Source organism: Excalfactoria chinensis, chromosome 9 (assembly GCF_039878825.1).
Source record: "Excalfactoria chinensis isolate bCotChi1 chromosome 9, bCotChi1.hap2, whole genome shotgun sequence".
Taxonomy (NCBI): domain Eukaryota; kingdom Metazoa; phylum Chordata; class Aves; order Galliformes; family Phasianidae; genus Excalfactoria; species Excalfactoria chinensis.
In genome coordinates, this window is record NC_092833.1 from 12,682,090 (window position 1) to 12,706,815 (window position 24,726).

Sequence of the window (24,726 nt, forward strand, 5' to 3'; positions counted from 1 at the left end):
AATGAAAGCAATGACTCAGCTGTAAGCGAAACTTTTATTTAATAAATATAATTAATTTCCATAAACCATAAAGCAACTTCTACTGCCTGAGCTGCACGATGCGCAAGCACACAGACTCGCTGTCAGCGTCAGAAGGAACACGAGGCAGCCACAGTGTCACAGGTCCAGAATTCTTAATGCTAATTATTGCTACAGTTGCCAGTTATCCTTCATTACCTAAAATTAAGGACCGACCTGGTTACAGTGGTATCCTCACGTGCTTTTCCCATTCACGTTGTCTTTTTTTCTCAGAAAAAAATAAAGGAGCGAGGAGAACTGGATGCCTCTCCCAGGAGGGAGGTGTGCAATGGGAGCTACGACAGGAACAGAGCTGGACATGTAAAGAATCCCTTCCTTGCTGTAGTTACGACATCCTCTTTGTATCTGAAAGCAAACTCTGTTACGACCCGTGCCAGCAAGAGAGGAAAACAGTCACGTACGAGTGTATATTTGTTAAACTCATTGCCACAGTGCAGAGAAGATGAGAATGACTGACTGAACTCTGCTGCTACTCCAGGTGGAGGTGCTGAGGATCCCAGGCAGGTGAAGCGCAGGGCTTTGTTTAGGCAAGAAGTCACCCTGCTGTAACCTGCAGCGTCCTCCATCTCTTCCCACTTTGCGTTACGTGCAGAGATCTTTCACCCACAGCCCATCAGGTTTTATTCGTGTCCATGCATTGATACAAACCAGAAACAACAACAGAGAAGTCGTATCTACAATGACAACTTTATATACTTATTGCAAAACAACGAGGTAACATGGCAACACCCAGAGCGAGTACATCAACGTGATGAGAACATTCCTGTTAATGAAAGCGTGGGCAGCAGAGCCAGCGCAGACATTGCTATGAGCAGCTGAAGGCTCTAGGGGAAGCTGAAGGCTCGCAATACTGATGCGAATGCATGTCTAAGCTGATCCAGGGCAAGAGTTAGGTGGTGCAGCCATGAGCATCCCATCCTTCCTCCTGATCTTAAATTGAGTCATTCAAATAGGAAGCAGAAACCAGAGAGGTCAGTCATACCACTGGAAGCAAACAGAAGCAAAGATACAAACCAGGCAACAATAAGGAGCCACAGAAGGAAAAAAAGAAACAGCCTGCAACAAAAGTCTAAGTAGGAGATAATTTAGAAACAAGAAGGAAGGGCTGAAATTAGTCTGTATCTCGTGATGAGTGGCTCACCCAGCTCTAGGAATGCAGCTCCATTTAACAGAACAAAGCAGCAGCAGGTGCAGTGCTGGTGGCTGTAGCTATTCACTAAGTTATTTTCCAGAGCAAAAGAACAAGGGCAGCTTCAATGGCTCAGAAACACATAATGATTGATTGCGCACTTTTGGGCACTAAACCTCACCAGTATCAGTAATAAGGAAGTACGGAAGTGTCAAATAAAACAATTTAAATTATTAAAAATAATACAGATTATTGATTCAACAGCTGTGAGACACTCCTAACAAACACTAGAAAATGAGATGACTCCATCCCCCATATAGAAGTTACAGTCATAGAAAAGAACATTTGAAAGTATTACTAAAGGTTCCCAGTAAGAAATTAATTATCGTTCTCTAATAAATATGCACCATCTTCTGCACTGGAAAACAAGAAACCATTTGGAGTTTTCAGCATCCCTTCCTTTGCTTCCTGTAGCCTTAAAAAATCCACAGACTGTTCTAAGCAGGATGGACAGGTTCTAGCTCAGTCTGTGGAACAGATTGGAACATATTCCCACTCCATCTTTTCTACTGCATGTTTAAAACCCATAAGTAAATAAGTCTGGTAACTTGCTCTAACAGGCTGTCTGCTTTCCTGCCCCCTTTCGAGGCTAAGCCGCTGTTCTCTCAATCACATTTCCTTCCTATGGCAAAGTCTTCCTCACCATTAAATCAGAGCTGGATTCTGTCATTAAATGGAATAAGCTGTATATTGTGCAGACTTCTGTGTGCAGAATGACTGACTTCTACACTATGCTCAGTGCACAATTAACTGACAAAGAAATCCCCAAAGCTTCCTTCTTGGAGCAAAAGCAATTCTGAATGACCTGTGACATATTTACCAACAGGCACGGCCCTATGTAAGCATCTGCCAGACCAAAAATCTGACTGTGTGCAAACCAATTCTACACTCAATAAATGATAAATTACGGGCTTAGATTGAACTGCAAATAGAGAAATATACCTTGGCAGACAGCTGGATTCTTAAGTTCTTCCTGCACTGTTTAAATGCGTGTTTCTTCCGTAACCTTACAAACACTGGGAAGAGGGAAAGCAGGGGAAGAGGGACAAGAGGAGATAGATGGAAGGTTTTAAAGAAACATCATCAGTGTAAATTATTCTTCACGTACGGGACTGCGCGTCTCCTGTGCATGTAACCAATATATTGGCATGGTAAAAGCCAACAAACATTTCTGTACAGAGCTGACCCAATCTAAATGCTTGGAGTGGGGTTCTTTAGCAAACCCTCTGGCAGTCCTATTACTTCCACACGTGGTGCACCAGCCAGACACACAGATGAGCTAATGAGGCTTTGCAGTCAAACACTGCCCGGGTGCTGTGGGTGGCATGGACAAACACGCACTTCTGAACAGTGAAACACGGTGATTTACACACAAAAGATAACGGCAAAACAGCAGAGATCTGTTGGGATATTTTAAAACACGTCTTAGGTATCAATGGCAGGTAAAAGACTGGCTCAGAACGAGAAACTTCTAAGAAAAGTAACTTAACTTGGGCCAGCAGTGGAAGCCCTGACAGGTTTACTGCTACAGCTACTGCTGGTTTTGTACAAATCTCAAGCTTAATTGCATCTCCAGTTAAGAAGTTCTTACAGCTGCTATTTACAGGAGCTATTTACAGCCTGTTTGATTTAGTTTCTTTCACTGAGGATTTTAATACATTGCTTCTTGCCTTCTGCTGGCCAGCACGAAGATTCTTTCAATAGCAATGGGACTGGGGGCAGCACTTCCATTTACCTCTCACATCTACAGACAGACTCCTAATAGCTCTGGCCAATGTGGCAGAACAAAGAGGCAAATGCTGCCACCTGTCCCCAAACATGAAGACACATTTATTTAAACTGATGAGAGGGGGAAAAAAAAAGGACCTGCAAGATGCATCGTGTACCATTTAAAGCTGCACTGGTGCGATCTGCTTTTATTGGCATACTTAGGTATCAAAACACTGCCACGAATCTCTCAGATCCTTCAGATCTATGAAGATAATTAAGCATTAACTGCATCTTCAATGTACAACACGGCCGAATATACGTACATGAAAAAGAATAAAACATGCAAAGATTCACCAATGTTGAAGGACTCCTCATTCAAAGATTTATGCTCGTGAGATCCTGCACCAGCCACCATTTCTCTCCCATGTTTCCAGGTCAGGTTTGTGAATGGTTAACACAGGTTTTGTTAGAGAAGATGACTGGCTTTGAATCACACTTCAAGAAAACAGTGACCTGTTAAACCCTCGTGACTCCGGCTGGTCGACACAGACACTGTTCCTCAAAGTGATGAGTAATAAATTGCCATTCATACACCAGCATAAATATCTGAATTATGTTTAGCTCTAAAAAATTACTGAGTACTTCTTAAACAATACAGAAACTGACCATGGGAACAATAAGGCTGATCTGCAACCGGCTAAGAGAGCAGCTGTGAAAGACAGTTCAATCCGAGTGTGTGCGCAGCGAAGGGCAAACTAATTTCATTATGTTCCACTTACGTTTCGTTGCCCAAACTCTATTTGATCGCTTGGATTTGGGCAGAGAAAGATCTTGCACTGTGCTGTACCAACGTCCCAAATATCAAATACAAGGTTCCATCCTGCTCATACAGTAACAAAAAAGATTTAATGGTGAGAGGTAAAAGCATTTCTTACCCAAAAAAATGAACTTAGCAACTTGTGGATATCATTAGAAAAAATATTGGAAGCAAATACAGTCCAGATGACCGTTATGCTTGGCTACAGGACAAACAGTTTGCCTTTAAGTCGCACCAGTCCTGTCTAGGGCAGGGATGGAGCACTGAACTCGCTTCAGAACCTACTATAGGTACGTGAGCACCATTTGGCTTCCACAAGGCATTTACAAATGTCCCTGTTAACAAGTGGGTGAGTCCATTGTGGAGAGAGTCAAGATGCTTCTGTCGTTGGCATAGAAGGGATCCGATGAACTCCATGATCTAAAGTAACAATAAAAGAAAAGTTTGGCTGACTGGGAACTCACAAGCGAGAGGTGAGGAGAAAAGTCTACGAAAGCAAAGATAAAAGTGTTATGAGATTAGGCTCATGTAACCCTTTAAAAAGGCTATTAGTTTCATGTAAACACCTGCAATCCATTTTAACCTTTGAAAGTACACGGCAATTAGTGAATCCAACTACGTAATTAACAACTCCTAAAATGTAAAGTTGATCAGATATTTTCATTGCTTTGAGCTGAAATGACCAGAGACCTCTGGACCAGCCTGACGACTACAAAGAAAGAAAACAAATGTTGCACAGCTGAACTGAGGCACTGAGAACACTGCAGTTCCACTACCTGAGGACATTCAAGTACAGCCTTGCAGTACAGCGCAGCCAGCCACAGTACGCCAGTCCATGGGTGTGCTGATGTGAAACACAACCTAAAGGCAAAACCTGACCTACAGCCGTGAGGTTATTTCAACTCTTACTGATAAATTTCAGGCATCGAAAAGCTAATGTGACTCCTGATTCAGATATCATCTCCCAACATCTCTCTTCTAAGGACAGATTACTGCTTCTGCTACTGCAGAGCAACCACGGTTTGCCGCTAAACAGCATTATAGGACTGTACGTGAAGAGCTGAAAAATGAAAGACTGGAAGGCAGGGAGTCCAAATATAACATATTTATCCTCCAAATGTGTCTCTGTCAGAAATCTGCTGTTTCTTCAGAACTTCTACATGCAGTGCTTTGACACAAGTACCACTCATGGGAGAGCCAACAACACAGAGAATCCTACTGAACAAGACTGTGATGTGATCCAGAATTCCTAATGTTTGAGTGACTGACAGACTGACAGACAACTTAATGGGACAGACAGACAAAGATGCATTTTATCACACCATGGCACACGTTTTATATTCTAACTGGTGAATGAAGCTATAGAAAATACTTCCTGAATGCACTTCACAAGCAGTAAGTACTGTGTTCCTGTAGCCCTCAACTCCAAGCATTTGTACAACTTTGATTCAAAGTCTCTATGAAAATCTGATACCGTATTTGATTTCACGTTATCATACTTGACAGAATATCATACTTGACAGATTATAATGAGCATAAAATACAACACGATTTCAAACACCGCTCTTCATTCCACAGCATGCTTACAGCCAGTCTGCAGCTACCTCCTGTCTGAGCACAACGCTGTTTAATGAACCACACGTGCTGTCTGGGATCACACGATCCTCTGAAAACATCAGCTCCTAAGTGCAATGAAGGTGGCCTAGCACCGAGTCTTACAAACACTTTTCAATTGCCACACAGCTTTGCTAAGCAACCTTCAGCTGCAGAGCTTCAGGCCCTCAGTGCAGCACCAGGACTGTCCTGTGTGAACATCAAACATTCTGAAATCACTGAGTTAAATGGAACTTCACTTAAAAATGATGAGGCGAGCAGATAAGAAACCTGAGAAAAAAGCTGACTTCAAAAACTGATGGATATTCTGTCAAATATGATTTAGAGACAATAAATACTTTAAGCAAGTTCTTAAAGAAAATCAGTGTACACTGAGAAGAACAAGAGAAAGATTGTAAAGATGGGGATGCACTGCAGAAAACAGAACAGAATACCTACCTTGTGAAACTACACAAGTTCTTTCAAAGGAAACGTTAACCAAAAAAGTGGCTTCTGATTAGATAACAATGAATTATAAAAAGCAGGAATTCCTCATTTGGAAAGCACAGTTTTACAAAGCAACGGAAAAAAGAAAAACAAACCCAAACAAACCAAGAGCTTAAAGCAATTACCATTAAAACGTTGATTTTCAGATCAATTAAATGCTCATCTTGTACATTAAAAATTCTATTAAATGGTTTATTTGATACATCATGCTCGCCTTCTATACAGCACAATTTAAAGTGTACTTATTTGTAACAGTTCATTTTTCATACGGAATGAAAGGCTGCATAATCATTCCTTGGATGTGTGGAAACATTGAATAAATTACGTGAGCCAATCAGATGAGAAACCAACTGAAATCAGAGCGCTCAGCACAGGAGTTCCAAACAGGGGCGCACTGTGTAACAACACCAAGATCAGAACTGACAAAGCTCATCAGCGAAAGCTGCCCACGCTGAGTGAATGATATCACGACCTTCAGCTAAAAGTGACCAAGTCAAACACAAAGTAAGTTTCCTTGAAAACACAACAAAGAGCAGCTCTTCCAGGTTTACCTTTTGGCCAATGAAGGACTGTGATATCATTCAGGCATTGAGAGATTACGATGTACAAGAGACTTATCGTTATTTCTACCCCCAAATATTTCCACATTTATGAGACAGCCCTCCCTATTTCCAAGTGGGGAGATGGCACACAAGCAGGTTTACTAAGAGCTTTTTTCCTCGCTGCAAGAGCGGTACCGTTCCTCACAAGTATCCGATTACTCTAAAATGCTTCTGTCCCACTGAGGTTTGTTTCATATGTGGCTCGTGAAGGAAGAGATTTGTTTAGCACATACTTAGGAATGGCACACGTGACAATATACCTTCTAGAACTGAAAAAACACATTTAAAATTCTTAGAACCTGACGGCTCTGTTCCATCAATGACCGATTTTAGAAATAGAATATAAAAGTTAGACTACAAAAATATTTTATCTCCATATCAATCAATGGCTGAAAGATTTAAAGACTCTCCTTATAACAATAAAGTTATACTTAAGGAGGGGGGTGCGAGCCTTTAGAATATCTTCAGGAGTATCGCAAGCTCCAAGGTCAATATTTGGAGGTTGTACATCAAGAACCGCGGGGAAAAGTCTTTTGACTTTACAAACAACTCCTGATTCGTGAAGGCAAAAAAATAAAAGAAATCATAAAACAGGAGAACAAAAGCAGCAAAAAGGCTCGATTATCTAAGGAGAAGAACGTACAAAAATCAGGAGAAATTAAGACAGGTACAACTCAAGAACTTGTACTAAAGTCAAACTAAATAGTTTAACACAAATCTTTGAGAACCGTTTTTCCCCCTCCCGATCCCAAAAGAAAACACTCAAAGAGAAGCAAGAAACTTATCTCTTAGGATGAATAAAGTACAATAAAATGTTGCATTTCCTACTTAAAGAAAACCTGCAGCCAGTTTGCTACGCATCTACAGCTGCAGGCTCATCGGGTTCCAGTTTATAGGAGAATCGTCTGCAGCAAAGGCTATTGAGAGAAATTCCACACCTGTTGACCCGGGTTGGGCTACATCTTCCCATCAGTCGTTCCAGCATTCTTCTAACAGATGTGCATGCTGTTTCCCCATCTGAGAAGCAGCACATGGAGTCCATGCAGTTGATACCTGAACCTGTCTCAGTAAGCTGGAAAGATAAAGAGAAAAAAATAAAATAAAGATAAAAAATAAAACAGTATTTGCAAATTCTATCAGTAAAGATCTTATCAGCTATCACTTAGGAAAGGCAGCTTTTCATTAAGTTAGTGCTGATTGCTTTTCAGTCTTACAGAAGTACTACAACCATGTTCACCATTTCCCCTCCTAACGCCTATATACGTTGACACTTGATCCTCCCAAGGTCCAAATACAGCCTTTGCTGAGCACATGGAAATTCTTTAGCACCATTTCTGCTTAAAGACGAAGAGAAAATGGTTGGCAATTCTCTGTAATACAGATGTAACAAATCTCTGGAGTTTGAACTGTCCAGCCTTCATTAACCTCACTAGATGTACAACTTATACAACCTTCAGGTCTACTCCTTTTTAAACATCTATCATGGGAAAGCTTCAGCTCAAAGCTGCAGATCGTGCAGCGTTGTGATGCTAAGTGTTGACTACTCCTCAAGAAGTGCAGAACGCAACTTCCTGATCTTGTTAATATCTTACATAAATACAGAGAAGACTGATCTTAAAAAGGCTCGGTCATGCTCATGCTGTATGTAGAACCAGTCAACATGAGCATAATAGGATTTCTACTTTTTATTCTTATATTATTATATTGTCCTTGAGCACTGGACAACTGCATCAGAATGAGACCTGCAGAGAAGGCATCTTAGCCTATGGCAGAGAACTGCTCACTTTTAAGAACGTTCCCCATCTTTTCAACGTGTGACAAAACGTCACTGACTGTTATGTCTGACTTTGGAAACCAAAGCCTCAATTGCTTTCACACCACTTGCACTTGCTTAAACTGGAGGAAAGCAAAGCACACCTCAGTCTGATCTCAGAGAATAGTTTTTGCTGGGAGCACACTCCTTCCTTCCTAACCCCCTACAAAACAGGGACTGACAGCGTCTCATAACAGAACAGTTCCTATTCCAGACAGCAGCAGCAGCCAGGAGATAGAGAAAGCTTTTGGAAATCCAAGAGAAAAAACAACTATTAGAATGAGGTGTGTGTGTGGGGGGGCACACAAGCAGACCACCATGCATCGTTTCCTATACTTGTGGCCCCTTCCTCAGCTCTGTTCTACGCTCCCCGTGATCTTTCCAGGTCCCTTCCTGCCACGATGCTCAACACATCACGCTTGAAGGAAGGTTAGCAGTCAGCAGTTACATCAACTTACAGAAAGCAGCAAGTATTACAGACTGAAACCCTCGATGCAGCTGCTGTGTATCAGATGCCACAGACAAGAAGTGCAGTCAGAACTGCCACTCGTTCTGGAGGTCTTCTGGACACAACATTAACATTTACTAAGACAGGGAACTTCTGTAAACACCTGAGAGACAGCAGCACTGCAACTGGCAGTTCTGAAGGGGGTTTTAGTTACAACAAAATTAAGATGAAGGGCTCGCATCCCTAAATTCCCTTATTTGACAACCATCACATCTATTCACAACTATATTGTCAGAGAAGACACTGTGATAAGGAACAGCATAACTTACAGCACTGCAGGGAAAGCACAAACAATGTTCACAGCAATTTCATACTGTACTCACAGAGTATCAGACAATAAATTGCATGGAGCAGAAGGAATTCCTAGCAGAAGCTAAGAAAGCAAGCTTCCTGCTGCACATACAGCCATCCTCACTTTGTGTATGCTGCAATGCAGAACAAACTCAACATTCCTTTCCCTAAGGTTTCAAAGTCCTGACAGAGAGCAGTCCCAGATGTCAGTAACAGACAGGTACGAATTGGAACTGAAAGTCACACCAACTCAAGGAGTGCACCTGCAGTTCTGGGTTTTAGAGGAATGCTCACATCTCTTCAGCAGAATCTCCTCTGCTCTTCAAGTTTTCAGCACTGGGCTTTGAACAACCTGGTCTAGTGGGAGGTGTCCCTGCCTACAGTTGGGGTTGCTGGAAAGAGGATCCTAAAGGTCCCTTCCAGCCCAAATGGTTCTGAGTTTTCTCACTTTCCTCTCTATGGCAGACAGTTACAATCATAGGCCAATATCCAAGTAAAACCTGGCATGGTAAGGCAGTAGAGCATAACAAATCTCCAGAGACCTGAAATGCACCCAGAATAAGAGGCAGGAGAGTCAAAGCTTACCAAATTAACACATGGAAAAACACCTGATATTTTTCCCATCTGGACTGGAAACGAAGTGTTTTCATACATTAAGATTTGGGATCACATTAACATAATACTTCAATATGATAATGGACTGTTCCATGTAATAAATTAAAAAGTTGAAATGCTGAAGTAAAGAAAGATTCCATTTGAAAAAGAAAACTGAACGCACATACTGGGATGTAAATTTTCTTGTAGATATCAAAAATATGAGTATTTTGGAGATGGCTCCGTGACTGTCCGTAGAATGGTATATAAAAATAAATAGACACACACAGTAGGGTAGAGTGGGAGTACTACCTAGTGAACGTAAGAACTGTCCTGTAGGCTAGATGGATCTAGCAGTTGCCTATTGTCCTCCCCTCTGTGTTTGCTTTCAGCAAAGTCACATGCTGAGCTGACTGAACCCTTATCTTCTTCCATCTAGAAGGACAGAAAAGCAACAAATCTTACAAAGAACCACGCTTGCATCGCGTAACAACAGTATACCATATTTATACAGGCACTTTCACTTTACAGATCTGTTCTTGAGAGAACAGAGCATATTAACACAGAAAAGGTCATCGGTTTTGAGTTAACCACTAACTCCAACACAGTTCATCAGCGCACAAGTTTGGTGCTTTTGTGCACCCCAGACTACAGAAGGGGAAACACAACAAATCTGAAACACATCTCAACTCTTCAGATTCCGGTTTCAGATTCAGGTTTAGATGTTCTCCCTTTCCAACAGAAAGGATGGCTGCAGTTTGTTCATCTCATGGCAGGGTGTTCCATATGCCACACAACAGACATTTCAACTCAACATCCCACCACTCTGAAATATGCAGCTGGGACTTACTGAACAGGAAACACCTTTAGCCCTGTCCTGTTTGTTTCTTTTTAACCTATTGCATATTATCTACCAGAACATCAAACAACTAGAAAGCTTTGGGAGTTTTAAGAGAAAAATATGAGTTATGACATCTAACAACTTCACTGGCACAAGTTTTTCTACACTTCACCTTTTTGAAATAAGTCAATAAATTGATATTCGTAAGTTTGCTTGATTCAGAGAATGGGAAGAACGTATCTTCACATGAAGTACAAATGTGATTGAAGATCAGTAAGACATAACCTACTCTTTTTTATTCATTCCTCCCATGAAAAGCTCTGCCATTAGCTCACAGATCAGCACCACTCCAGCCTAACAATTAACAGACCCATAAAGGAAGAGCTCACAGGCTGCTCAAATGAAGGTGTTTGAGATATTTCACTTGCATAGGCTACTTGGAAATTAAAAGAAGCATTTTCCAATAAGAAACATTTAAAGAAATAGAAAACTTCCTGCTCTGATTTCTATACAGCTGGTCTGTGATATGACAGCTACACGGAGAGAAATAACACATAGCAGCAACTAGAGAGGGGAAAAAAACAAACAGGCAAGAAATGAAGGTCCCAAAGCCAGGGCCAGGAGTTACATCACAGACAACTAAAGCAAGCAGATCTATACAGAAATGAATGAAAAACATGGCAACAATAGAGTCACAGCAGGGCAGGTGGGGAAAACAGTCTTGGCTGTGCTACAGTAAATGCTACAGTTTGAGGGCCGTGGATAAAATGTTATGAACCAGTGGTCTGCCCTGAAAACAAACACCTTGCCTGTAATTGTTATTTCCCTGACATTCACCATTGAAATGCAAAATGTCAATACTCTATAATAAAGACAGTTAATTCCATCAGTGATTAGAATTAGAACACGCATCTGAGCAACATGTCTCACGTGTAGTGTAAGATTCCTGGCAGTTCTTATAAAGCACAGAGACACTGCACGTATACAAACACAATCCCCACACATCAACTTTGTTTACAAAGAAAAGCATGAGATGAGAAATAACGGGGCCTACTTAATAGCCCAAGACAATGTTCCACATGTTCAATGAGCTTCAGCAGAGATGGCTACAGAGGAAAGAATGGAGTCTGTTAAGTATTTGGCCATCGGCCTCTGCTTAAGCACAAAGCCTGCACCTGAATGTGCTGCCTCATCTCCTTTTCCTCCCACACCAGCACTAACAGCACAGCTTGGAGGTGTTTCACAGGCACACACAAGACTGCATTTCTGACATAGAGGAATCACACTCAGAAGATCCCCTCCAAGCTCTCAGCTCTGTGTTCACCGTGACTGTTCTTATGAGCTCCCAACTTTTTTTCCAGATTTCCTATCCACATACAAACTGATGGCAGCATCACACGTTCTAATTTTCATTGGTAAACCTTTACCGTACCGTTGGTAAATCACCAGAACGGAAAGCATATATGCAAAATGGGGTGTCAGGCAGTCACACCTGGCACTACACCGAGCTTTTAAACAAGCAACACAACTACCAGAATCTGTTCATCAATCCACTCGCATTCTGCAGTTAGGAAGGTGCAGTTACCGAGTGGGCACACACAGCTGAGCTGTGACAATCAGCCATTTCCTACAGCACTCACCAAGCAGCTGTTTGGTTTCCCTTTCTTGCAGCTTCCCTTGCTTTCTGTGCTCCGCTGCCATTGGAAATCAGCTGACACCACAGAAACTAAACTGTGGTCTCCAACCCAAGTTAGTTTTCATTTAGCATAGTGCAGTGAGTGGTTTTTAATCTATTAATTAGTTTACCCATTAGGCAAGGATTCACAGAGTAGCTTCTAAACTTTATATAGAGCCTTTTAATAAGAACTAGAGAAACCCAAGTCCTTGTTTTCTCACTTTGTGCATGCTCTAACTTCACCTGGTAGTGTGAGACTGTGCTTGCATTTTGGGCACCTAGTAGTAGATACTCAGTTTAAAAGATCTTATGTACAAAAGAACTGGATTTATGTACTCATGGATGAAACAATTTCTTATCTTTTTTTCCACTCCCCCCTAAGGCAATACAAAGAGAACGCCCTCAAATTAGCACGGCTTCACATGGTCAATGATAACCACAGTGCTGCATCCATAGACAGCTTGATTTTTCCTTCAGCATTTAGTAGCTTAACTCTTAAAATGTACTTCATTTTGAAAGGTTCAATGGAATCTTTTGTTGCAAAGCCTTTGATGTAGACACCATTCACTTCAATAACTCAGGAAGAAAACAAGCTTACTGGAAATATATTTGATCCAAAGTTTTAAAACATAGATTAGTTGTACTACACTGATAAACCAGGAATTTAAGAAGCTGACATGTAAAAAAGCTTTTGCAGAGGAACCTCCAGAACATACTCAGTTTTCCGATGTTGGAGAGGTGCTTAAGCTGCAGTTTTTGCTTCTCCTTTAAAGCAAGGAAGTAGATTTAAAAACTCTGCCTCCCTGGGGTGTTCAGCAATCTAAATGGCAGAATTCCTGTTGTGTTTCACAGTGTGACACAACAGCTAAAACCCGTCAATAAACCATTAGAACAGAATGACCGCTTCCCATTTCGCCCAGCAAAGGCACAGTGTGCTGAGGAAATAGAAAGCTTTTCCTCTTTTATCCCTCTCCTCCTTTTAAAGGACTTTCATTGTTTCAGTTAACTGCTAAAAATACTCCTACGACACAATGCTCATTTCTTCTCCTTTCCCTTATTTAAGCATTATTAATGGGAATTAATGCCCTGAAAAAAACCACCACCTGATTCTCCTAGCATCCATTTTCATGTTTTTAGACAACAGTCAGCTAAAAGCTATGGAAAAGAAATCAGTTCTCTGCATTATTTCTTAGCATAGAGACACAGATAAGCATCGGTAATACAAACAGGTTCAGACATTACTGCTGTGTCAGAATGTTTCAGACCTCCAATCATTTCTTGATAGCATTTCATATAGTGAATTCTGCTACACACATATGCTTTAATCTTTACTCAATTTTCTAGCATTTTGAACACAAATGTCTGAGAATATGTACCTGTAACACAGAGAAAACAAACAATACTCACTGTATAGAGGCACAGAACACAGAAAGCCTTAGCTGCACAAGTGTACGTAGGCACCCAAACCAAAAACATTTTCGGCGCTTTCAATACAAGTGAAAGCAAATTAAAAGGGGCAAACAACTTGCACTAAACTGCTGCTTGCAATAACGGGCCTTTCTGTCGCAGGCTTATGAAGCTGAAATTACTCCAACATGCAAAAAGCACTGTTAATTTAGATCATGAAGAAACAAAAAGCATAGTAAACATGCTAGAAACTATAATTACTTAAAAATGGATGCAAGAAGAGCTAGGTCTGTATTCTGAAAGTTGAGCATCATGCCAGGGATGGTTTTTCCTAAGAACAAAGCACGTCCAACATGCTACTCAGGAAAAGCATTTGCCTCAAAAAACACAGAGCAAAGCCAAAAAATATACCAAACTCAATGTATCTGCGCTATATAGATACTGCCCTCTCAACCCACTAACATTCATGCCTCTTTCCATCTCTCTCAGCACTGTTAGTTCACCTTCAGCATGCATAAGACTTGATGAGTCCCTCCTACTCTACCTAATTTTGCTCAGCTGATTCCTTGCCCTGGACAATGGCTGCAGTGCGATGAACTCGTCACTTAAAGCAACTCTGTTGGAGTACATCTACAATTGGACAGAGAAGGGATGGAACATACATGTCAGTCAATAGCAGTAGTAATTCTCTAAGAAAAAGAGACAGGACAAGACATTGTTATTTAAGTGGAATACACGTTATATACAGAAACACACACCTGGTACCTTCAGGACAATTCCTGGGATCATCACAGCCAGCTATTTTTGGGAGGACCATACTTAAGTGCACCTTAGCTTTCATTCTAAGCCTATAAACTTATATGACTATACTTTACCTGGTATCCTTATTCAGTATTACCTTCTCTCCTTAATAGTGCTGTGATTTATATTTACCCCAAGATTTACATTTTGATTCAGACTGTCCTTACTGTCCACTTCCTCCTACTTGCTATAGTCAGAAAAGAACAGAACTGTAGTCAGAAGTTACTCAGAATGGGGTAACACACCAAAGGGCAACAGATCAAAGTCAAACATAATTGGATGGATTATTTTTAAGGCATTTTAAAAAAAAAGAACAACACATTTAAAACAAACAACAATTAAAAACCCACCCACGTATCCCCAATAAAAACCAAAACAAAGAACAAAATCCCACAAGCCACACATGCACACTGAGCCCACTGGGAAGGCACAACTCACGACTCCCATCCTGCTACTAAAGTCAACTCACACTAAACCTATGGAAGACACCAACTGTTCTCTTAACATCACTGTGACACAAAACAATACCTGCATTTCACTAAACTTATCAAATGTTTCTCCCTCCATCTACTTAAATTTCTTTATGTTGTGGTCCAAATAACTGCAGTGGAAACGAACTGAACCTGCAATTTTTTTTAGGATATACCCAGAAGGTAAGAGTTACCAACAGTAACAACTACATGGATATGGGCAGGGGGGAGGAAAAGGGGGAAGTTTTGTTTTTTTTTTTTTAATGGAGGTACTTTAGGGACATGAGAAACTTCAACAACCGTAATGATATGGTGGAGTCGCCATCACTGGCAGTGTTCAAGAAGCGTCTGGATTGGGAGCTAGGAGATATGGTTTAGGGGTTTTCTGAAGGTATGGTAAAGGGAGGACGGTTGGACTAGATGATCTTATTGGTCCTTTCCAACCTTGTGATTCTATGATTCTATGATACACTGCCAAATGGAAACAGCTGATGCACAGGAAGGAAACAGCAAGTGCTCAATCAGTTGCTGTAAGTTTTGTTTGTTTGGGGGAGAAGGGTGGGAGATGACACAAGGGGTAAGATGCCTAATTACCCATGTTCTCTTCAATTAAACATGCAATGGAGTCTTACCAGGTCTACCCTGAGCAGTTCTCAAAAAGCTAGTTGTTATTTATCTCAGATTCGAGCTATTAAATTCCCTGGGTGCAAAAAGCATCTAGTATTCCAGTTCTAAAAAAGGACTAATGGGATATCTAGCCAGCTACTGGGTCAGCATGAGAACGTCTCAAGTGGATGTTTCTAAACACAAATTAGCAGGGCAATGTAATTTAAGTAAATCAACACACACATCAAAGTAATTTAAAGGTTAACAGTAGTGACATATCACAGTGAGAAGTTCTCCATCATACACAGCTCAATGTAACTTACATTAAAGCAAACAGGACACCACAAAGATCAATATGGCACATATTAAACAGCCTAAAACCTAAAAACAGATCCCAGAACAGCACAGTGCACTTTTAAAACGCCTATGCTATCTGACCTCTCAGCAATGACATGGAAAAAAATAACACATTCTTGCAGGTACAAAAAAGATGCCAAAGATAACAGATTATCACATCATTTAGAAAGCTGAATACAGCCGAGGGACTCATCATTCCCATACTTGGCACTGACACAAGCAGTGATGGAAAGTAAATTGGGTTTTTTCCCCCCCCTCAAAAGATTCAAGCTCAATCTATGCCAGAGAGCAAGTTACCTTGATCAAAAATGTAAGTGTAAATAAAACAAACAAAAACAAACAAAATTAACTGAAGAATTTTTAGGTTATCAGAAAATGTATACAAAAAGAACGTGCTGAAAAATAAAAGCAGAGAGATGAACTACAAGAACAACTATGGGTTAAGACGACTTCTTAACTGTACTGACACTAAAAAAAGGAGAAAACACTGAAATATGGATGAGATTTCTACCTAAAAGAGAGCCTGACTTTAACAGGAATGATTCTGGGGGGTTTTTGTGGCCTGTGTCTCCTTGTGCCCCATCACTGAATCTATGAAAAGGTCACACTGATAATTACCTCTAATTACATAATCAACAATCAAATACATGGTATGTATGGTATGATACGATACTAATTAAAACAAGTTCCACTAAAGTAATATTTAAAACTGTTTTCTTCAACATCTTAAGAACTATTCAATGTCAATTACATTTTAAGAGAACTTCTAATACCTATGCAAAAAATAAGCTTAGTTATCTTTAACGTTGTGCAAGTTCCTAACCCTCCTACACAGATGCAAAGCAACATGTAAAAGGCTGAATGATCCCTCTTTGTTTACTATTGTTAATGTACTGATTACTTAAGCTATTAACTTATTCCCATAAAACTGTGTCCTCATTTCAGTAGTTCTGAATTAAAATTTATCTTCTGAAATGGGAACACTCACCTGTACATTACAGATAATGGCAATATAAGAGGATACTAAAATATCACAGGAAGGCAAGGAGTGTACCAGACAGATTTTAACATGTGCTCTTTAACATACTGATCAAGTTGGATATAAAAGCATAACATTACCTGAGCTTTTTCAGTACTTGTTGGTTGTAGATGCCTGTACAGCACTTTCTTCACAACATCAAGAAACAGACAAGCAACTACTATGAGTATTATGGCAAACCAAGCAGAACCACTTGACAACAGTTGAACAAATACAAAGTACATATCCTGGGTATGTAAAAATGGCCTGAGAAGTTAAAAGAAGTGGATATTACTAAAAGAAACTTCTAGAAACCAAAGTACAATACAGATAGAGAAGCAGTAAGTCTCTTACTATACAAGTTACAGCTGTATACCGCCCAAGAGGATTAGCTATCTCTTGGACTTGAAATACAAAACAACACTGGTAAAGGAGGGGATAGAACTCCGTAGGGAAGAGACGTCCAAGACCCCAAAATTCAAGTAAAAATACATTACTTCACTGATTCAAACATCAGCGCCCACATTCTTGTTGTAAACATGCACCTGCTACGCGGAACCTTTAGGAATTCTATGTGCTTTTTACAAATAAAAATTGCCTTAATAATCACAGGCTGCCAGAGATGATTTCTGCCCCTGCTCCTGTCACGACAGCTTAAGCAGCATGGCTGCCATTTCTAAAAGATCACCAAAAGTAATTGGCCTCTGTAGGTTTAGAAGTTTGTTTTTCAACACCTACCACAAAGTTGAGAGCAACACAACAGAACACGATACTTCAGTGTTCTTTCATGGCTTCACTTATCACATGTGCTACAGTTTGGAGGGGAAAAAGAGAATCACTCACCAGATAATTCCCCCATAAAATAAGGAGAATATGAAATAAAACACAATGGAACCCCAAGTAACAAAATGGTTTATCCATGTCCAGAAGTGAGTTTCTAGCGCCATCTGAAAGAATGAGAACTTAAATGAATTTCCTTATTCCCTCCCACCTTACAGAAAATGACAAATGCTGGTCTGAAATCATTTGAATGTGCTAAGAACTGTACTTGTGTTACTACTAAGTATTTTACTAACACATACAAGAGAAGGGAATACAGCCACATACCTTCATCGTAACGGTTATAACCATAACGGTGAAGACCAAAGTACCAAACGTCCAGTTTCCAAACATCTATAGAAAACAGCAAGGCAAAAAAAATGAAGGAAAAAGATGAGCTAACAGCATCACTGGAAAGACAGAATTTTCTCAGAACAGCTTTACTAATGAAACAAAACCAAGAACAAAAGCTTGTGATTTTGCTAATTATGAATAACTAAGAAGGATGCAACACAGAGTGCTACAAAAAATTAAGCTTATGATGAAAGCAAAACTGACAATCTACATCACCTTCCTTCCTGGTTCAAAACACCACAACGCCTACATGAATCATGAATGATGAAGAAAAACCAAAACAGTTACATGAAATGGTAGGATAAAGATACCAAGTTGATGGATTTAATGTAAGCATCTGAAGAGAAACAAATACTGGGTGGAAGGTATTCGCTTTGACATAAGCGCAAAATACTTAGGATTTAAACATTGTCAGACAAGCTCTCAACATGCAGCATCACCTGAAAGTCCACATTTTCCCCAAGCACATTTGTACCATTCAAAAATAATGGTGCCATTCTATTTTCTCAGAGAAAATGATAAAGACACTTTGTTTCAAGGCTATCGAACACAAAATTCAGCTTCAATTCCAAGACACTGTCACTTTTGTATTCTGCTGCCCACATACATTAAACCATCAAAACTCTGAACAAGTTCTACAACAACAAAGTCTCAGCTCCGACACCAAGCAGGGGACGTGGAGTTTGTCATCTGTCTACCCACATGCCACCCAGATGCACACTGCCGTTTTACACAAGTCCAACTACTCTGCTTTTGCAAGCAGTCTTGCTGCTGAATCCACAGTCTGCTTTCTCTTAGTTATTTATAACACCAGTATACTGGAAATGGACAAACTCTCAACCTCAATATTGGTAAATACCAGCAGCAAACTAAGCAAACAAGGACAAAGGAACCACATGCAGACAGGCAATCAAAATCCTCCCAGATTTGATTGGTCAGTACAGCACAGGGTCATAAAATGGGGATTGGCACAGTTGTAGTCCTTGTTTCAGAGCTCTGACATACATATCTATATATATCCCAACAATCTAAGCACAGATCTTACAACTGCTTTTGCCAACCTTATACACAGGAAAAAGTTAAGCCAGACCTTGAAGTGAAAATTAAGTATGAAGCATTTACAGCATGCTTGCTACTAATTGTTGCAATGATAACCTTGAAATAAAATTAAGACTACTGCTTCTGAATGACCTGTGAAATAAAGTGTCTTTGCTGACACTGCTCTAAAAAGGTCACAGAGTTTGAATGCAAACTGTGAACAGATTCTTGCCACCATTTTATTTTTGAACACATTTACACTGTGGATGCTGCATCCTTAAATCCTGTGAAGTAACAGATACAATATTTTGTATCTCCTCCTCTTCTAAACTCTTACCATTTGCCTGTTAGGTTTCAATATCTGACGACATGCACAGCGTGGAAAAGGGAGGAGAAAAAAAGAACTAAAAGATCAAATTGTTGCAAGATGTGTTGATGCAAGTCTAACAAACGGCCACCATTCGCACATCACGTATAATTTCTCCCATTGCACTTGGGTCCGAACTGGGAGTTCAGAACGAAGAAGTGAGGCTACTCCCAGCTTACTGCCTTGCACTGACTGTAGTTTATCACACATGGAACGTGATGATTTCTTAAGAAAGCACTTCAGCAGCACGCAGGATTCTCTCACCCTTAACTGCCTCTGATTTTAGTCACTCAATTCAGCTTCTGACCATTGTCAGTTCACCATCAGATGGCAATTATTTTTCCTGCTAAACCTTCCAGGCTCAACCCTATGACCAAAGTGAAGACAGCAACATGCTCTTTTCGAACCAAGTGCCGTAACTTGCAGTTCTACGCACACCTCATTTCAGGAGTAAGAACAGCACAAGGAGAGAAACAAATGTCTTTTGGGATTGCTTCTCCTAACAGTATTTGGAGAAAGCCAGAATCTTATTGCTGTAGCCTGGGTTAATGAACTGAAGAAATGAAGCTGCATATTTGTAATTGTTTCATTTAAAGGTTTAGTGGGTTTTGTTTTATCTGCTTTTGGTTACTTGTTTGGTTTTTTAACATGACTTTTCCTCTCAACTTTCATATCATTAAAACACAAGGGATCAATTTAGTATTTGATTTCGTTAAGTTAGTTCTCATCTTTATCTATTTACTCAACTAAAAAACATAATAGCAACTTACACCATATATATATATATATCTGTGTGTATATATATATATATATATTAAACAATGCATTTTTTTCAGGAGATTTAACACAGGCTGAAATCTGCAGGTGGCCAAGCTGTATAACAGAAAACCAAATACCACCAAAAAGATACAATGATGGAAAAATCTAATGACAATTTACCTGGCCATTTCCCAGCAATGAAGTGTCTTCTCCCATTAGAAGATACGAACCATAAAAGAAAACAAATGCATGCAAGAAGCCCAAGATGGTCCAATAAAGAAATGGTTTATACCCAAGATGAGCATTTTTACTGATGTCTCTGCAAAAAATGAATAGATTTTGGATGTTAGATTGTCCATATATATAATCCATCAGCTATTTATGCTACATGACTGTTACTGCTTTGAATAAATGCAATGTTCAACTGCAAGTTTTGTTTAATGAATGCAGGCTTATGAGAAAAAAAAAGAAATCTGTGGACAAAAAAGCACTCAGCTGCCTTTGCTTATGCAGGGATCACCAACGGCAATTGTGTTTTATGAGTCAAATCGTAATTAACACACTAGAATCCTCCTCCATAGAGACAGAATTGCTAGAAGAAATACTTAGATCTCCTGATACTTGCCCGCCTTTCTGTTTAGAAGAACTTCAGGAGAAGAGGTAAATTAAGAGACATCTTTTTTTTCACAAAAATAATGTACTTTCTTCTCCAACAAGCAGCATGCAGTACAACATGCTACCGCTGGGAGGATACCTAATTCTACAGGAAGTAGCTGCCCTTCTTAGAAAAGCATTTTGCAGTGATTCCTTAACCACCGTGGAGGAGGCGGCTAGCAATCACATAAGCAAGTCCTTCCTAGTCTTAACATGACTAACATAAAAATACGCTTCTCTTTAAACTCTAGTTTTCATTAACATTTGGGATGAAAACTATGAGCTAGGTAAATATCCTTCCTTGAGGACAGTTAGCAAAAATTGCATAAACTACACATAAAAATACTGTAAGAAGGCACAGTAGCAAGTTCAGACTTCTGCAGATGCCACTGTTCTGAATGATGTGCTGCTGCTGCAATCTGTGTAGGATATACGTACCGATAGAGCACAGGTTTACTCTGCAATACATGCGGATGCACATGCTGCTCAAAAAGACTGTAGATGAGGACAGGCAAGGAAGTGAAACAAATATTATACAAAGTCAGGTACACACTGTCATAGAGCGTCTGAAAATGGAAATAAAGATTATTTTGAGACTTGAAGGAAAAAAGTTGCTCACGTTTACTAAAATCAACAAATCACATGAATATACTAAGTAGGAATAAAGTTCTGTTTTACATAACAGTTCAGTAACATCAAGTTGCTAAACAGAAAAAAAAGAAATAAGCTGGATATTTGTTGAGTGTTAGACCTGTAAATCTGTGCAGCTCCTTGTAACCAATCTTTTCCACACAGAAATTAACTTTGTCAGTAGCCTGGGAAAACCATACAGAAGGACTTAATACTTGAAAACCTTCTGAAAGTACTTGCAAAGTAAGTGAAACAGCTACAAGGAAGTTGCATTAAAGTACATGGAAGATTTTTAGAACTAACAGCACTAAAAATTTATGTTTACAGGGAAGCAAAGAGCTCTTTTCTATTCCTCCAGAAAACAGGTGAATAGAAGAGTTATATGCATCAGAAACAGTTATATATTACCATCCATATGATTATGTTTCAGTACAGGAAACAGAAGCCCAGCAGTTGGATCAATCAAACTTGAAAGATAAAGGCAAAAATAACACAACTTCACTACTGATATCTAATTTTTCTGAAGGAAAAGAAACAACAGCCATTCGCTGTATTTTTACAGTCATATTAGCAGCCAAGCTGGACAAGAGAGCCACACTAAAAAAAAACGAATCATACAAGTGAAATTCCTTCCATATGAATTTCCAAGCATTGGCCACAATAAAAAAGATATTTAAAACAATCAAGCAGTAAGTATTTCTCTTCCAGAAGAGGAAAGTCTATTTCATTGCTTTCCTTCCCATTTCTTTAGTGATTTGTTGTCTTGTACACCTTTAACTAGCTATACAGCATCCAATACTTACCTGTTGTGAAAACAAACAGAAGAACTGATATAAAAATTGTGGTGTAATAAAGCACACATTCTGAAAAACAAGAAGCGAGGGAAACAATTAATCCTCTACTACATACCTTATAATCTCAAGAAGTCACTAACTCCTGCAAGCTAGTAAAGATATGGCTGGAAAACAAATATGTGCCTTGGTGGCCAACGCAAGAATCCCAGATAAACAATATCAGTTCCTGAGACAGGGTGAATTAATCAAGGTACTTAAAACCTATTTCTAGCAGAAGTACTAAGCAATTACTAAGTTAAAAACTCATATTTGTTTGAAGAAACAAAGAGCTGAAAACATGCATGAACAGAAGTATTACAGCTGATCCCAAAAATGTTAAATCTGAAACAAATTTATTGCTGGGAAACAGGTACACATTTTCTAGGAACTTTGCAGGCACACACTCAAAAGACTTACCTTATAAAAAAAGTACTGTACAAGGGTTGCTATTCTAATATAGTAAAAGTGCCCGTGAACAAAAAGCAACTTGGAGAGGAATTTAAATCGTGCTATTGCATAGTCACTATTTCTTACAGCTTGTCTTCCTTCCTTGCCCATGATTCCTGTAATTTTGTGAAACAAAGAAAAGGTTAAACATTATCAAAATGATATACATATTTAAAGCATCAACAACATAAATCTACATACAACTAATCAACATTCAACATATATCTAAAGCCATCGTTACATTTTTTATCACATTCCAACATTAAGACTTCAATAAGCATAAAAACAAAAGCATTATTTGTGACACATCTGAGGGAAAATGCATTCTTAGTGCTGACCCAATAAAAAGAGAAAGAAGAAACTATTTACATAAGCTACTCTTAAAAAAGGATTTATGAGAAGACACAGAAATGAGAACATACAAACACAACCAAGACAGAATTTGCAGTAGGTATTAATTCAGTTATTAATGTTTCTTCACATTGAGTTACGCAACAGAGCAGAAAAGTTTAAAGAAGGTCCAAGCAGATTATAGAAAACCATGTGAATTCAGCTGGAAAAAATTAACAACCTCCCCAGAAACACAATGAAAGCCTTTACCTCAAAGACAACCCAGACACAAATACTATTCATGCAATGACACAGACATGGTGAAAATGGGGCAAGCATTGAGCAAAGAAAGGAGCTTCGGAACTGGCAATGACTGTAATAAGAAGTATCCAATTCCAATAACCAAAGCAAAGAACTGCTGAGATTCTGGTTAAAGAGAATCTCTGTTCCTAAAACAGTATTTAGCATGACTTCTGAATATCTGCAGACTTCACAATAAACCTAAGACTTCAAAAAGCAAACAACATGACGTTTCAAATTTCAAACTCCTGCTTCAACAGGAGACTCAGGTTCATGTCCGATTCTTCACAGATGCAAGTGTTAGAAGTTTATCTACTCATGAACGCTATTCACCATCAAAGCTTCTACTAAAATGTTCACCTTGTTTGCCTTTATCTCTTTAAACAGGAATACTTTACCTATGCCAACATGTGCTTCTTGTATCATGCTCACATCATTAGCACCATCACCTATTGCTAACGTTATAGGTTTTTCTGGAGATGTTTTTAACAGTCTCACTACCTGAAAAAGTAAGAAAAGAAGGCAGTAGCTTTTAAGTTCATACAGCCTTTCTAGAAACTGTGCTGCTAACTGCTGCACATCTTTGATAGTTTTGAAACTAACTTTGAAAGTTAATACTAAAGCAACACAACACCTGGTAAACTCATGAGGCAAAGCCAGAACACTTCTTTGAAACACACTCATCTATGAAAAATACTGTATTTTCCTCCCAGAGAGATTTAAATTAGATGTTAGGGGAAGTTTCTCACAGAGAGTGTGGTGAGGAGCTGGAACAGCTGCCCAGTGAGGCTGTGGATGCCCCCTCCCTGGAGGTGCTCAAGGCCATGCTGGATGGAGCCCTGGGAAACAAGATCTAGCACTTGACCTAGCAGTCAGCAATCCTGCCCATGGCAGAGGTTTGTAACTAGGTGATCTGAAGTCCCTTACAACCCCGTGCATTCTGTGATTTTATGATTCTATGTTTCAAAGGGCATTAGAGCCATAAAAAATACAAAAACAAGAACGTGAGTAGTGAGACTATGGACCATATTTTGACAAGTAGTAAAACTAAAGATGAAGGAAAATGTAATCTGCATTCCATCTTAACCTTAGAATAAGTTTCACAAAGTATGTCCAAGGTAGAACTCCGAATACAAGGCTAAAACAAACTCTCAAACTTCTTTCCTCACTCAGTCCCCCTATTTTGAATGGTATAACAAAACACAAAATTACATATGCTATGAAGATACCTACTGCCTTATAAAACTAAAGACTCCCTTTGACTCCCCTCCCCACCTGATTCCACATTTTCCACAAGTACATATGCAAACTTCTGAGC

At 39.5% G+C, this 24,726-nt stretch overlaps 1 protein-coding gene across 2 annotated transcripts in view; it reads right to left on the minus strand.

The window, feature by feature from the left end:
- Positions 1-20: 20 nt before the first annotated feature.
- ATP11B (ATPase phospholipid transporting 11B (putative)) overlaps positions 21-24,726 on the minus strand; it is a 126,571-nt gene continuing 101,865 nt past the window's right edge. The window contains exons 24-33 of one of the 2 annotated variants that reach the window (XM_072344057.1): positions 23,807-23,909; positions 22,749-22,894; positions 22,302-22,361; positions 21,307-21,434; positions 20,395-20,533; positions 17,985-18,050; positions 17,721-17,824; positions 16,979-17,144; positions 7,435-7,568; positions 21-4,214 (exon numbers count right to left, since the gene is read on the minus strand). In XM_072344057.1, the coding sequence (XP_072200158.1) occupies positions 4,133-4,214; positions 7,435-7,568; positions 16,979-17,144; positions 17,721-17,824; positions 17,985-18,050; positions 20,395-20,533; positions 21,307-21,434; positions 22,302-22,361; positions 22,749-22,894; positions 23,807-23,909 (1,128 nt within the window). In that variant the 3' untranslated portion in view covers positions 21-4,132. Of the gene's footprint in view, positions 7,569-16,978; positions 17,145-17,720; positions 17,825-17,984; positions 18,051-19,425; positions 19,450-20,394; positions 20,534-21,306; positions 21,435-22,301; positions 22,362-22,748; positions 22,895-23,806; positions 23,910-24,726 lie in introns of both variants that reach the window. The other variant, XM_072344058.1, reaches the window with a different exon arrangement.